Genomic DNA, 16,598 nt, shown 5'->3' with positions numbered 1-16,598 from the left:
GACTGAAATACGTTCGACAATATCACTGTACAATTTAAATAATCCTGCACATATTACTTAAGAAAATATAATATATTACGAAGTATAAGACTTATTCAGAAGACAATACAAATTCTTTGAAAGAAAATCGACATTTTCCAGAAGCCGAGAACGGAAGTGCTAAGCCGGCGATGAAATGCGCGAGCGGATCAAATGGAATGCTTTTCCTGGTTCGTGACGTATTTCCGGAACTCTGTGGTCGCAATGGTGAGACGTTTTAATGTTGTGGTGTCTGAAGACGAGTTTGAGCGAGCATTCGTTTTTGGATTTTAAGGTGGCGTTTACGGCTGTGTGTGTTTATCCGTGCAGGCAGACTTTCTCAAGGAATTGCCCGTGTACAACGAGAGCAACTTCAGCCGATTTCACCCCGATTCCGTATGCAAGGCCTCGGTTAGTTGATGCCCGTGATGCTTTATGGTTGCTGTGTGAACTGTGATGCCGTTGGGGAAAAAGAAACACCGGGCGGGTGCTGCAATCACGTCTGTCCGGCACGTTATCTCTTGGTAAAGGGTTGGGCAAAAATTCACCAATATTGGTAATTACTAATTATGATCTTGACATGGCAAGGGGGTGCGACAGCAGCGTCATTTTTAGCGTCGCCCCCTGGCCTGGGGCTCTGGGGCTCTGGGGCGACATCAAAAGGTCAACTGCCAAAAGTAAAATGCAATTACGGGCACATTTTAAAGGAGACTTTATATATCCAATTAACATTGGGGGAGTCAAGAAATATGTTGCGATTTGTTTTGGATTTAACCCCCACACCCCCTCTGGTTTCATGCTGCAGGGATGGGGACTTGGGCTTGGGGGGTCACCAGGGTCAAAACGGTAGATTTTTTTTTTTTTTTACTCAAAATTTTATATTTGGCCACTCCTGGTGGAACTTTTTTTGCCGTCTGTGATGATTTGTGATGACGTGTCATCAACATTTGCAAGCAACATTGAAATTGACCAAAGTAGCAAATTGATGAAAGACCAAAGTAGTAGAAATTGTCCAAAGTAGTAGAAATTGAAATTGACCAAAGTAGCAAATTGACCAAAGACCAAAGTAGTAGAAATGGTCCAAAGTAGTAGAAATTGAAATTGCCCAAGGTAGTAGAAATTGAAATTGACCAAAGTAGTAGAAATTGACCAAAGACCAAAGTAGTAGAAATTGACCAAAGACCAAAGTAGTAGAAATTGAAATTGTCCAAGGTAGTAGAAATTGAAATTGACCAAAGTAGTAGAAATTGACCAAAGACCAAAGTAGTAGAAATGGTCCAAAGTAGTAGAAATTGAAATTGACCAAAGTAGTAGAAATTGACCAAAGACCAAAGTAGTAGAAATTGACCAAAGACCAAAGTAGTAGAAATTGAAATTGTCCAAGGTAGTAGAAATTGAAATTGACCAAAGTAGTAGAAATTGACCAAAGACCAAAGTAGTAGAAATTGTCCAAAGTAGTAGAAATTGAAATTGACCAAAGTAGTAGAAATTGACCAAAGACCAAAGTAGTAGAAATTGTCCAAAGTAGTAGAAATTGAAATTGTCCAAAGTAGTAGAAATTGAAATTGTCCAAAGTAGTAGAAATTGACCAACAAGCAGCCTGGCCTCGAGGGATGCACACACACCTTTAAGCTGTCTAGCCCGGGTTTGAATCCTCACCCAGATATATCCCGGTGTTTCACAGGTACGGTGATTTATCAATGTGTGTGTCGTCCCTCGGATGGATGTTAAGCTGGGCGTCCCATCTGTCGGCATTAGCTGGTGGACGTTAAAAGATCCCAGGGTGTCCTTCACGAAGAGTCTGCGAGCTATCGCCGGGAACCTGAACAAATTACAAATGCCTGCCGTGAATATTGCTGGGAAGGCAATGGCAAACCACCCAGTACAACCCTTGCCAAGAAACTGTTTTGTCAACACTGACGCTCTGTAACAGAGTATGGTACATCAGAATCAGAACACTTTTAAGAATCAAGCATTGCGTAGTCTTTTTGATGTTTTTTGAAAATTGTCTTGTTTTGTAGAGTCGAAGACCACCTGTGTATTTACCCACGCGAGAGTACCCTTCTGAACAAGGTAAAACCGTTGGATTGTTAAAATTGTATCCTGAATTATGAATCGGTAGATATTAAAACAAGAAAGATGAGCGATGAATGTATCTTAAATACTTTCTCAAAATAATACGTGTTTTGGCAAACGAGTTGCGAGTCTGAATATAAGTGAATGATTCCATCTAATTTTGCGATTGATGTACCTCCCAATAAACTCCACACACACGTACAACTCTGCCATCTTTAAGCTCCATCGTATATTTGTTTTTCTTCATCGTCCATTGTTGATATTTATTTCTACCATCGAGTTATTATACCCATGCTCCGCCTGTCCGTCACGCTATCTCCACCTAAATGGTTGGGTAGAAATTCACCAAACTTGGTCGTTATGATCAACACATGGCAAGAAGGTGCAAGAGCAGTATCAATTTTTGGCCTGCCCCTTGGGCAGGGTCAAAAAACAAGAAATGCAATTGTGGGCACATTTGAAAACTTTTTTTTAATGAAACGTTGTCGATTCAATCAGCATTAGCGGACATATGAAACATGCCTCAAGTTTTTGGATTTGCCCCCAGTCCATGCCCCGGGAGGTGAGGACTTGTGGTCACAACCGGAATTTTTTTAACTCAAAATTTAATATTGGGTCATTCCTGGTGGAACGTTTTGGCATCTTTCAACTTTGCTTTCGGTGGGAAGCGTGGAGATGTGCTATGACGTGCCATCGACTTCGCTCTAGTTTTATTTGGAAAAAAAAGTATCAAGTTGGACTGCCGCTTCCGGTACCTTGAGCAAGGTTACGACTTCGACGTCTGCACGGCATCAGAGTTTTAAGTATTTTTCCAATTTGTGTCTTTGCCAAATTTCCGCTCGTTATTTTATTGTGCATGTGTTACTGTGTGTTTCGAGTTAATCTTGGTTTGCAATTCGTGCAAACTTGTGTGTAATTAAATCGTTTTCTGTTCGCACCGCGTGTGCGGCCTGGTAACTTGAGGCTTCCCTCACCCCGTCGGTGTTTTGTGTATTTAAGCTCTTTCCTTCCCTGTATTGTTTATTTCTTAGATTTCCTTTTCTGCCTAACGTCTATCCTTTGTTTAACGTTTTATATACAATTTTTTTTATTTTGTTTCCTTCTCTCCTCGCCCCACCCCCTTTATCTCCTTCTCTTCCACCTCTTCCTTCCATCTCCAGCCGTAATTCGGCTTTCACATCCGAGTTTCCTCCATCTCATTTAACCATTTCTCCTTTCTCTGATACATGCCCTCACTTCAGGGACTTTTCCCAGATTGTTTTTCACAGTTTTGTTAAAATATGTTTAAACTTTCCCCTGCAATGGTTTATTGAACAGTGGTTTATTACAACACGCTGTTTTTCTTCCTTTTGAAAAGGCTTTTATAAATTTCCTCTTCAAATCATTCCACTTCAAAAAAAATTTATATCTCTTACAGTCATTCCTTCCTACATTCTCCAAACTCACCTTCATTCCACCCACCCCTCTATCGTTCTCAAACAGATCTCTGACTTGAAAATCACAATAAATCCAGGTTGGAATAAATGTTTGTTTTTCATCAATCGTCCACTTTCTAAACTCCCCCCTCACCCATCCCCTTCAAAACTCCCCCTTCAAAACTCCCCCTCACCCCTCCCCTTCAAAACTCCTCCTCACCCCTCCCCTCCTGAACTCCCTCCTCACCTCTCCCCTCCTAAACTCCCCCTCACCCCTCCCCTTCAAAACTCCCCCTCACCCCTCCTCTTCAAAACTCCCCGCTCACCCATCCCCTTCAAAACTCCCCCCCTCACCCTCCCCTTCAAAACTCCCTCCTCACCCCTCCCAAATCTGCCTCCTTCCCACTTCCTCTCCCTTCCATCACATACCTCCACCTCCTCCAACCTTCGAATTTGCTCTGCCCCCCCTCTCCTCAAACAACACCTCACTGTGCCTCTTCCCATCACCATCAAACCTTTTGTCCTTCTCATCCTTCTTTTCATCATCTCTTCGTCGTCCTGCTCATCTCATCGCCTGCTCCGTGCCCATCCTCTCATCGCCTGCTCCGTGCCCATCCTCTCAACCGCTTCCACCAGAGATATGTCGCCATTTTGTGTCCCTCGCCCCGTCTGTGCTTGTGACTTGACGCCTTAGTTTTTATCGGATTTATTTTACTTCATTGTATATAGTTATTATTGATTTCATTCTCCGTTTATTTGTTCGGGATTAAACCCGTTTGGTTTTATTCAAAGCTTTATCCCGGTGTGTACCCTGGTTAAAATAGGTACACCGTATCCCTGCATGTCGTAAGAGGCGACTAAGAGGGTTGGGCGTCAGGAAGGGCATCCGGCCATAAAAACATTGCCTCAAAAAGAGAACCATGACAATTACAACGACATATGGGCCCGAAGTGGAGATCGGTTTCTGAGGTTTGGGACATGGGATGGAGGGACAATGACAGGGAGATCAGGAGAAGTGGTGGAAGTATTGATCAGAAGAAGAGTGGACATATGTTGTGTGCAAGAGACGAGATGGAAGGGAAGTGGTGTGAGAATGGTGAAGGGTAGGCAGGGACAGAAATACAAGTTTGTGTGGTAAGGGTGCCCGGAGGGCATGAATGGTGTTGGTGTCCTGTTTTCTGAGGAGTTTGTAGATAGTGTGGTGAGTGTGACTAGAGTGAGTGATAGGTTGATGATGGTGAAAATGATGATTGGAAAGCTCTTGGTGAACGTCATCTCGGGATATGCTCCGCAGGTTGGTCGGAGCGATGAAGAGAAGGACAAGTTCTGGTGTGCGATAGAGAAGCTGATGGAAAACGTGAAAGATGAGGAAGTTGTTGTGGTGGGAGGAGACCTAAATGGACATGTGGGAAGGAGTATGGACGGTTTTGAGGGAGTTCATGGGGGTTACGGATATGGTGTGAGAAATGGAGAAGGTGAAAGGATTTTGGAGTTTGCTGATGGAGCTGATTTGTTGATTTGTAATACTCAGTTCCAGAAAGAGGATAATAAGCTTGTTACATACACGTCAGGTGGGTCGATGACAACCGTTGACTACCTGATGGTGCGTAGTCGAGATAGGGAGCACTTCCGGGACACAAAGGTGATCCCGGGGGAGGAGGCTGTTTCACAGCACCACTTGGTTGTCTGCGACATAAGGGTGAAAGGTGCGAGGAGAGCTCAGCGGGTAAAGTACCAACCGAGAATGAAGGTGTGGAGGTTGAAAGAGGTGACAGTAAGGGAGGCATTAAAAGAGAGGCTGAGTAGGGTAGAGGATGATGTGGTTGAGCTTAAACGTGGTTGGATGTCAATGAAAGATAGTCTGTTGGGAGCCGTTGGTGAGGTATGTGGATGGACAAAAGGACCACCGAGGCACTCGGAAACATGGTGGTGGGATGAGGAAGTTGGAAAGAGGATTGACGAGAAGAGGAAGAAGTTCAAGGAGTGGCAGAAGGCGAAGGGTACGGGAGCAGAGCAGAGCAGAGCAAGCAGAGCATGAAAGTTAAGGCAGCCAAGAAGGCTGCAAAGAAAGAGGTAGCAAAGGTGCAGGAGGCAAATAGGAAAATGTTCGGAGAAAGCTTGGATTCGGAAGAGGGTCAGAGAGCGGTATTCAGGATTGCAAAGCAGATAGCGAAAGAGAGGTGTGATGTGATGGGGGTGAGTTGCTTGAAGGATGAAGTGGGACAAATCGTTATGGACCCAGAGGGAATTCAAGGAAGATGGAAAAGATATATGGAAATGCTGTTGAATACAGAGAATGAATGGGATGGCAACATAGAGAGTAACCCAGTTTTAGGACCGGCAGAGAAGATAACTGAGAGGAAGTTGAGGAAGCGATAAAAGCAATGAAGAGTAGAAAAGTGGGAGGGCCGACGGGAGTTGTGGGAGATATGTTGAAGGCAGCAGGAAGTTGGGGTGTGAAGAGAATGACAGAGATCTGTAATCTGGTGGTGAAAGAAGGCCGCATTCCAGTGGATTGGGAACTGAGTACCCTCGTCCCTCTATACAAGGGCAAAGGTGACCCTCTGGAGTGTGGCTCGTACCGAGCGATAAAGTTATTGGAGCATGGAATGAAGGTATTGGAAAGGGTGTTGGAGAGGAGGATAAGGAAGAAAGTGAAGATCGATGAAATGCAGTTTGGATTTATGCCAGGAAGAGGAACGACAGACGTGCTTTTTATTGTGAGGCAGTTGCAGGAGAAGTACATGGAGAAGAGGAAGAAGTTGTTTCTTGGGTTTGTTGATCTGGAGAAAGCATTCGATAGGGTTCCACGCGAAGTATTGACATGGGCATTGAGGAAGTTAAGAGTGGAGGAATGGTTGATCAGAGTAGTGATGGCAATGTACAAAAGAGCGCGCACAGCTGTAAGGACGAAGGACGGGAACAGTGGTGAGTTTGAGGTGAACGTAGGAGTGCATAAGGGGTCGGTACTAAGTCCACTACTATTTGTAGCTGTGATGGAGGTGCTGGCTCAGAACGTAAAGGAGGGTTTGCCATGGGAGTTGTTGTATGCAGATGATCTGGTGGTGTTTGCGGAAAGTATGGATGGACTGAAGGAAAAGATGAACAAGTGGAAGGAATGAATGGAGACAAAAGGTCTGAAGGTGAATATAGGAAAGACGAAGGTGATGGCAAGTGGTAAAGCACGTGGTGAGGTGGAAAGAACTGGGAAGTGGCCATGTGCTGTGTGCAGGAAAGGTGTCGGAGTGAACTCCATTCATTGTACAATGTGCGCTGAGTGGGTTCATCAAAAATGTCGTGGTCTGAGAGGGTCATTAACCAGTGTGGCAGCTACATTCAAATGTAAGGTGTGCACAGAGGGAGCTGCAGATGGAGGAAATGTTGAGTTGGATCTTGGAGATGGCGTGAAGCTGGAAGGTGTGAAAACATTTTGCTACCTCGGAGACATGCTGAATGGAGAAGGTGGATCAGACTCGGCAACGGTTGCAAGAGTGAGATGTGCATGGAAGAAGTTTCGGGAACTGAGTGGCGTGCTGATGATGAGGGGAGTGTCGTTGAAGCTGAAGGGAAAGGTGTATGCTGCATGTGTGAGAAGTGTTATGATTTATGGGTAATGGGTAATGAGCCCAGACATGGGTAATGAACGTAGAGCAGCAACGACGGCTGGAAAGGGTGGAAATGCGAATGGTTCGGTGGATGTGCGGAGTATCGTTGAGAGAGAGGAAGACAAATGATGAATTGCGAAAGATGATTGGAATAGAGTCTGTGATTGATGCTGTGAAGAGGAACAGGTTGAGATGGTTTGGTCATGTGTTGAGGAAGGATGAAAGTGACTGGTTGAGAAGAGTGATGGAAATGAATGTAGAAGGAAGTAGAGGACAGGGAAGACCGAGAAAGACTGGGCTAAAGATGGTGGAAGAAGAAATGCAGGCAAGAGAGTTAACAAGGAGAGATGCAGAAAATAGGGCAAAATGGAGAAGATTGTCATGGGGACCGCAAGGCTAACCCCCGCTCTTGCAGGGAAAATGGCCTTAAAATGCATGTATGTTGTTGTATCCTTCCCTTTCTTCTAACTCTTCTGCAATCTCTGACACACTATCAACAGCTCTCCCGACCTCCCCCTCTCACCCCTCATCTTACCCTACCCCTCCCCTCCCCTGTCATGTACCCAACGCTCCCCTCCCTCTTCTTTAACGGTATGGACCTCAAACATCCGGGCCTTCACTCAAACCTGACTGATCTCTCCATCCAGGTTGCTCCTTCAAGATGTCTCTGATTCTTTAATATCTCTTCCTGGTTACTCTCTCCTCCGGTATGATAGACCTGATCCTCATCCTGGTAGTGGGGTTGCTATCTTTATCAAAAACTCTTCCTCACTCTCCTTGCACTGCCCTCTCCACCCCACCCCCAGGAGTACCGCTGGCTACGGCTTCCTCTCCGCTCCCACCTTTTGTTCATATGTGTTCTGGACCGTCCTCCAAACAGTGATGACTCCATTTACATTTCGCTGTCTGCCAACATGGACCAACTTCTATCCACTCATCCCAACTCTCTCCTCGTATGTGGCGACTTCAACTGTCATGTCAGCTGGCTGGGTGTGGGTTCCTCTCTCATCAGCCATGGCATCTCAGCAAAGGACTTCTGCGACTCATTGGGACTGACACAATCTGTAAATTTCCCGACCCGGATCTCAGTCAATGGAGTATCTTCTCTTCTCGACTTGGTTATGACAAACTTCCCTGCAAATGTCTGCTGCTCTTCTTCTGCTCCAATCGGTTCTTCTGATCATGTGCTTGTTAAAGTGGACATCTCTCTGGCCATTCTGAGAGAGCCTCCTCAGCGCCGACGAGTCTGGCATTTCACTCAGGCTGACTGGCACGGTCTTCAAGCAGCCATCAATCATCTGGACTGGTCTCCCATCTCTACCGCCTCTGACATCAACTCTTCCTGGGAATTCTTCCAAAGTAAACTGCTCTCTCCCATGCACAGATTTATCCCATCTCGTCTTCAGTTGTCATACCCTTCCTCCCGTCCATGGTCCACTGAAGCTTGTGGTGAGACAGTTGCCATGAAGCAACTTGCCTTCACCTCATGGAAGGCTAATCCAACCGAAGGAAATCTCAGTTCCTTTCACAAAGCTCGGAACAAGTGTGTGGCTACCCTTAGGAGAGCCAGGAAACAATATCTCTCTACTCTCAAGACTGAACTCTCAAACCTGTCTCCATCCTCCAAATCTTGGTGGTGTCTGGTCAAATCTGTTTCTGGTGTTTGTTCCCCTTCCATCCCCTCCCTTACCTCAAAGGGCTACACAGCTGACACTGCACGTGAAAAAGCCGAATGCCTCAACTCTGTGTTTGCTTTAAAATATTGTGTCCCAAACCCATCTCTGTCTGCACCGACCTTTCCCAGTCGAACCCAGCTGCTCCAGGACTCTGTGTCCTTCTCTCCTGACAAGGTGGAGAAGTTTTTGTGAAACCTCGACTCTGATTCTGCAACTGGACCAGACGGCATTAGCCGACAGGTCCTAAAATCCTGCTCTGCCACTCTATCTCATCCTCTCCTTTGCTCAAGATCATCTGCCATCAGCTTGGAAATCAGCCAACATTACCGCTTTACACAAAAAGGTGCAAAAACAGATCCTTGCAACTAAATATCAATCAGCAAGGTCATGGAATCAATCATCGCTTCTGACATCAAATCCTTCCTCTTCTCCAATGGCTTGACCTCAGATCATCAATTTGGATTCAGACCAGGTCATTCTACTCTGGACATGCTGCTTCTGCTGTCTCAACAATGGATGGAGGTCCTCAATGCCAAACAGGAAATTAGAGCTGTCTCCCTTGACATATCATATGCCTTCGGTATGGTCTGGCATCCTGCTCTGCTCACCAAACTCTCTTCCTATGGTATCCATGGAAACCTCCACGCATGGCTTGCGGACTTCCTCTCTTGTCGTAGTCAACGTGTGGCCCTGAATGGTTTTCTCTCATCTCCACCTCCTGTTCAGGCTGGAGTTCCCCAAGGTAGTGTTCTGGGCCCTGTGCTTTTTCTGGTCTTCATCAATGATCTCTCCGACTCTGGAAAATCCTCTCTCTGCCGCTCCATTCCTCATCCCTCAGATCGGCAGTCTGCAGCCTCCTCACTCTCTGCAGACCTGGACAAAATTAGACTGGTCAAACAAATGGAACATGTCTTTCAATCCTGACAAATCTCACATTCTCACTATGTCTCTCCGAAAAGACCGACTGGAAAACCCTTCCATCTACTTTCTGAACAACCCTCTCCAAGAAGTTCTGTTACTCAAGCTTTTGGGTCTCACTATCTGCCATGATCTTTCCTGGGAAAACCATATTTCCAAGCTGGCCTCCAAAGCCAGTCGCCGACTGGGCATCATCTGTCGTGTGAAGTCCTTCCTTGGCACACCTGAACTCCTCACCACATACAAGGCTTTCATCCACAGCTCAATGGAATACTGCTCTTCCCTCTGGGCTGGTGCTCCTTCCTCCCACCTAGCTCGTCTTCACGCTGTTGAAACCAAAGCTTTCAGAATCATTGGAATCTCCCGCGATAAAGCTAACTCCGAGGGCCTTTCACTCACTCACCGCAGGCAGGTTGTTGTTCTTTCTGTCTTCTACCGACTCCTCTCCGGCCTTGCTCCCCCAGCTCTGTCTGTGCTTTGTCTCCCAAATATTCCAACAGGTCGCACAAGATCTGCCAGCAACCCTCTTATGGTTAAACTGCCAAAATCAAGACTCTCTATTCACCTTCACTGTTTCATTCCTCTTTTCTCCCACCTGTGGAACAAACTCCCTCGCTCTTTTCAATCCCACTCCTCCCTCCAGGTCTTTAAAACAGCTGTTCACCACCATCTCTTTTCTTCCCCCATCCAAAATCTTGATCTTTTCTACCCCCGTTAATTCACCCCAGATACACTTTTTTGAAATTCCAACTTCTTTCCTGGAAGTCCTTGCAGTGTTCATGTTTTGTACATCTCCCACCCCCCCCCCCCTTCCCGTGCCTCCTCCCCCCAAGCCCTCTCCCTCCCACAGATCTCCCGATGTCCCTGCTCTCAAATGTTGTACTTGTGTGGTTCCCTCTCTCTCCCCATCTTGTCTCCCGCTCCCTTTATCTTTTATTTTATGTGTCAGTTTGTCTTTTTGTTATTAATGTTAGCTCTTACACGAGCGTCGATCTTGTATACAAAAAAAAAAAAAAGGTTAGGAATTTGAAAGTTGGGAATTGTATGTTTTTCTTATTGTAAGGGGTGGGATAAGTGGGGAGGGGGAGGAGCGTGGCCTTGTACTGCATGCTTGAAGTTCTGGTGTGGAGAGGGGGAAACAACAACCTCTAGTAGGTGGTTCTTAAAAATTAAATAAAAAGGTTTTGCTCTGGTAATGGTATGCAACATGTTTGCCAAGTTTTGTGTGATCAGCTGGAAAAAGATGACACTGCCTCTCGGTACAATGTGTGCGGAGTTGGCATGGTTCAAAGCAAGTGCAGTGGACGGTAACTGTGGAGCATGAAGCACTTTTGTCTTGCCATGTGATGTACACAACGCAAGCGCTTCACGCACGTCATCATTCATGCACAGGGTATTTGGAAAAAGCATCAGATTTATAGTTAAGATTTATTTGCTTGATTTGTCGGCATTTAGCCTTTACTCATTTAGTGCCAATTTTAGGGGGTGGGGACAGCACTTAATTTCGACGAGTTTATGAGATGTCAATTAAAAAAAAAAAAAAATTGTCATGGAAGTTTCTGGAGGGCTGTCCCTCACCTATGAGCTGTCACCTGGGCCTATTCCTAACCAAACTGTGAATTCCTATCCAGGTGATTTATAGGCAAGGTGATGCAACACTTATTCTGTTGTCTTCCGTTGTGGGACGTTTTGCTGGGTATCCTATGTGCTAGTATTTGCTGGTGTATGTTAAAGGTCCCACGAGGTCATTCATAAATACTGGGCCATTGTGTGCCAGTGCCCAAGCAAAATTTTAAATTGTTTTAACCTAATGGTGGGGGATAGGGAGGGGAGGACGAGGGGTAACTGCATCACAGTGTCACTTGTGTTCCCCAGAAATGATGCAACCAGAAAGCAGGTGCTGCATACATATTTACCTCCATCAGCGAGGGTGGACGCATGTTATATTTTCACCCCTGTCTGTCTGTCTGTCTGTCTGTGAGCACGATATCTCAAAAAGGTGTGGACTAGTTATGACAAAACTTGGGGGACGAGTTGGTTAGGTGACAAGAACAAGCCGATTCGATTTTGGTTCTGATCGGGATCCAGATCCGGCCTATCAGTAGGATACAAAACAAAAACTGTTCAGCCTGGCGCAGGTATGCACTCCACCGAGTGCGGTTCCATTAATGAATGTAATTTAAGCTGTACTGCCCTTGAATTTTTTTTTATCAAACGTAGTTTGTTTTATTTAATCTTTCTTTCCTCCATTCCTGCACCACCCCTGTGTGGATTCAGTTATAATCACAGAGAAAACGAACATCCTTCTGCGGTACCTGAACCAGCGGTTCGATAGAAAGGTGACATGCAAATCTTGCTGTTTCTGTCATTGATCTTTTCCGATTATCGATTGTAAATGCATCTTGCCGGGTCACACGTGATTGCAGATTAACATGACTGAGGTTATGAAGGTTCACTATGAATGCGTGTGCATGATTGGGCGAGCCGAAATATCTGGCAAACCTAATAGTGAGGTTTGGGGCTTCCTCGGCTGGGTTATTTCTCTATCCTTTACTTGAAAAGTTATGAGATTACCCATGTCGGCTATTCAACGTTTGTGTCGTACGACGGCCATATTGGATTTATACTAATGAGGGATGCTCCCCCGAAGCAAAAAGGATTGCATAATTAAATCCCCATACCTGAAAACCGATATTGGAACACAGAAATCATCTTTCCATTTCTACCAAGTTGGTAGTTGTAAAAAAACCTGTAACAGGGGGTTTATGGGTGGTCATCTTGGATTTATGTCGGTGAGTGTTCCAATCGGCAAGATTTTTGTTCCAATCGATTCCCATACCCAAAAACCTATATTTAGACACCAAATTCATCCTTCTATGTCCATTAGTTCAGACATTATGAGGCATTCCCTATATCAGGTAAATAGGTTAAATGAACTCGTTAAATGCCTAATTGAGGTGAAAAATATGAATGAATGAATGATCGTTTTAAGGCCATTTTCCCCGCTAGAGCGGGGGTTAGCCTTGCGGGCCCCATGACAATCATGGTTCCCTGTTTGAGGCAGTTTTTATGGCCGGATGCCCTTCCTGACGCCAACCCTTGGTCACGCTCTTACGATGCACAGGGATACGGTGTACCTATTCTAAATCGTGGTACACACCGTGATCATTCATCCCAGCAAGCTGGTACTCAATTTGCCGACCTCGGAAGGATGACAGGCTGAGTCAACCCCCCTGGCGTTAATTCAGCGATCGACCGGGATTCGAACCCAGGATCCCAAGCCAGCACCCTAACCACTAAGCCAACACCAGGCTAAGCCAAATGCCTAATTGAGGTACTTTAATTAAATGTCCAATTGAGGTACCAAAACATCATTTGTAAATTGGACAGCGTCAAATTACATATTCTGCACACCCTCAAGTACCCAAATCATCGAACCTGTCATATTCACAATCACCATGCCCTACTTTTACATTGCTAAACATAAACTTCCGGGAGCATGCGAGGCAGCACTTTGTTGCATATACACCGCCCAAAAAAAATGGAGTCCCGTGGGTTCCTGCTAGTAATCGTATAAAGTTCCATGAATATGTGTAGAATGTGTAGAATAAAAATGGAAATTAGCCAGAAATAAGGAGACATCTTGGATTACAATTAAAGTTGTCCAAGCTCGGAGTCCCCATGGCTCAAAGCTCGCTCAGCCAGGGCACACGGAGTGCCTGCATCAGTTACAAGATCGCTTGCACCATGTCCTCAAACGTCAAGTAGTCTCCGCGAAAGTTCGGGGTGAGTACGCAGTGCAGATCAAGCACTGCTGCGGTCCCTGCGCCCAGGCCTTGCAAACGGGTGGAGAAGGTTGACATTTTTCGTAACATATGTCCATCATACCCTGCCATCTCGAATAAGCAGAATATAAAATTGTATTGGCTGTCTAACGTTGGCCGTCTCTTGTGTGGGGAAAACCCACAGAACGCTGCAAAGAAAAGGGACCCTGCACAGATGGAAGCCGAGACGGAAGCTGCTGCTCCTCCCCAGAAGGTTCCTCGCCACGATGGAGAAGACATGAATGAAGACACTTAGATGACTTCAACAGAACTTTTCAAACACCTCTGTAGCTCTTGTTGTACTCCTTTATGCTTATTGTTATTTCTTTTGCCATTTTATTTTCCTCCAGCAAACAACCTTTTCATATTGTGACGGGTGCTACTGCTTCAAATCTCAGTACTGCCTCCGCTCTCCCGACTCTAGGCCATTAGGATTGCGGGCAGTGGCGAGGCCGGTGGATCCACTAGCGTGGCGATGTCATACCTGGTGGAAAAGCTCTCCGGGAGGCTGTTTGGGTGGAACTGGCTTACTGTATGCAGTCCACACTGTACTATTTCAGATTAATGCCCCCCCCCCTCCCCCTCCCCCTCCCCTCTGCTCCCCTCACTTCCCCAACTAACGAAGTCCTTATGATGTCAAGACATGGCATTTAGCAACAGTTAACACCAGGGAAAAACTACAAATTGTAAGTATATTGTATAATTGATTAACCTTTTTTTATTTACCAAAAATAACCGAGTTTAGCTGCAAGGAATTTACAGGAATTCAAACGATTTTTTTTCTCAATGTCCAAGGGAATATTATATGATATTTAGGTTTCCTTTTCTTTGGAACCTGTATTGTTTTTTAAATATCAAGTAAAATTCCTAGTGCCTCGTTTTGTGTACTCTATCAGTATTCCTTTTTCCAGGATTGCTCCGGTCTGTGCACGCACAGGTTTCTCTTTAGACGCAGCTGTAGATTGTTTTAAACAATGGAATTGTTTGGGCTTCCTGCAAAGTCACTTTGCTTTTCATTTTGTCGAGTTTCAAACTGTTTGCACAAGTCAGGTCTGTGCCTGAACGACCATACTGTTTTGCTCAACAAAATTGCTGCCGGGTTTTGAATTTTCATGTTGAACAAATAATGATAACTGTACATTCTGATTGATCTATGATGTTGCAAATAGTAAATTGGCTTCATGAAGCTTGGTTGTTGCTATTACAAATGTCGCAGGATTGGAGTTTGACCAAAAATAAGTTTCCATAGGATAACTGTATATCCAGTTTGATGCTTCTTTCGCTACATTGTTGGGTAGATTCCGTTTTCTCAGTGGCGGTGCGGACGCAAGAACAAATGTTCAAATTTTATCTGGGATGTACAGTATGCCCATACCCCTCTGACTATGCTGTCGCTCGATGCTGATCTGGAATTGATTAGAAGCTGGTCAATGGAGCTTGTCTTTCAATCCAGCCTCACCATTAGCTATGCCATTTTCGATGCAGACCATATAACAAAGCCGGCTACAGTCGGGGCATTCTCCGTTTTTCAAAGTCCTTCCGTGAAAAATCATTATTCACACCTGCAGGGATTTTTTGCTTTAGCTCAATGGAGTATTTCTGGCCCCGCATTACCCAGCACCCGCAACATCGGATGTCTCTCCTGCACTCTAAACTCTAAAGCTCTTGACACTTGGTCTCTCCTTCATGAGGCAGAAGCACAAGGCAAGACCTTTTGCTCTCAGCCCTTCCCCAGCTAATCCAGGGTACACGTTTTTTGAGTAACCCCCTTCTGAACTCTCACAATGCACTTTTTGCCCACCTCCACTCTTTTCAGTTTGTACCATTTGTGGTATTGCGTTCTGGGCACAGTTCAATCATACTCTTCGAGCAGATGGTGTACTACACTCTCTTCACATCCTATATCCGAGTATCCGTACTCAAGGTCTTGTCCACTGATAAACCCTATCTCACTGAAACCTCTCACTTGTGAGATGTGCGTTTCCTCCCCTCCAGCCTCTCTCTCTCTTTTCCTTGCTTGTTTTGTCTACATCGAGTCTCACTGTTGGTACGTTTCCTTTTTACCTTGAGTAACCGTGCTCTTCCATGAGCCTAGAATCCTTAGATGTTTTAGGTATCAAGGGAGGCACAAAGCGCCCCTCCCTTTATATGGAACGCTTTCTCAGGATGCAACTTTAACCTACAACATGCATTTTAAGGCCATTTTCCCTGCTAGAGCGGGGGTTAGCCTTGCGGGCCCCATGACAATCTTCTCCATCTTGCCCTATTTTCTGCATCTCCCCTTGTTTAACCCCCTTGCCCACATTTCTTCTTCCACCATCTTTAGCCAAGTCTTTCTCGGTCTTCCCCATCCTCTACTCCCTTCCACATTCATTTCCATAACTCTTCTCAACCAGTCACTTTCATCCTTCCTCAACACATGACCAAACCATCTCAAACTGTTTCTCTTCACAGCATCCATCACAGGCTCTATTCCCATCATCTTTCGCAATTCATCATTTGTCTTCCTCTCTCTCAACGATACTCCGCACATCCATCGAACCATTCGCATTTCCACCCTTTCCAGCCTTCGTTGCTGCTCTACGTTCATTACCCATGTCTCGCTCCCATAAATCATAACACTTCTCACACATGCAGCATACACCTTTCCCTTCAGCTTCAATGACACTCCCCTCATCATCAGCACGCCACTCAGTTCCCGAAACTTCTTCCATGCACATCTCACTCACAACCGTTGCTGAGTCTGATCCACCTTCTCCATTCAGCATTCATCCAACTTTAACATGGGGAATGAAAATTCGTTTCTCGGCTTCTACTGCATGAAATTGGCTGCAAATTTCAGAAGCAAATACTTTGTACGTTGAGGTAATATGTTCCAAATTTCAGCAACGTCCGTTTCCAGCATTCTTGAGTTGTATTAAGAAAACCCTCGAATCCACATTGGGTCTGTCAATCTGCAAAAAAATGTGTTGGTGCTCATACTTCAAAGGCTACACATTGAAACTAGCTGAAACTTGGAATATACATCGGCCAATACGTCTCATTAATGGCTTTCGAAGCAAATTC

At 45.3% G+C, this 16,598-nt stretch overlaps 1 protein-coding gene across 1 annotated transcript; it reads left to right on the top strand.

Annotated features, from left to right (window-relative positions):
- Positions 1-157: 157 nt before the first annotated feature.
- On the top strand, positions 158-14,718 carry DDA1 (DET1 and DDB1 associated 1). Its single transcript, XM_068127376.2, has 5 exons — positions 158-246; positions 349-429; positions 2,040-2,091; positions 11,986-12,047; positions 13,678-14,718. The coding sequence occupies exons 1-5, from the start codon at positions 193-195 to the stop codon at positions 13,786-13,788; spliced, it is 360 nt and encodes a 119-aa protein (XP_067983477.1). The 5' UTR covers positions 158-192; the 3' UTR covers positions 13,789-14,718.
- Positions 14,719-16,598: the final 1,880 nt, after the last annotated feature.

This window comes from Myxine glutinosa, chromosome 10 (assembly GCF_964187855.1).
Source record: "Myxine glutinosa chromosome 10, kmMyxGlut1.1, whole genome shotgun sequence".
NCBI classification, from domain to species: domain Eukaryota; kingdom Metazoa; phylum Chordata; class Myxini; order Myxiniformes; family Myxinidae; genus Myxine; species Myxine glutinosa.
The sequence above is the reverse complement of the archived record's forward strand: the minus strand, read 5'-3'. Positions and strand labels throughout refer to the sequence as shown.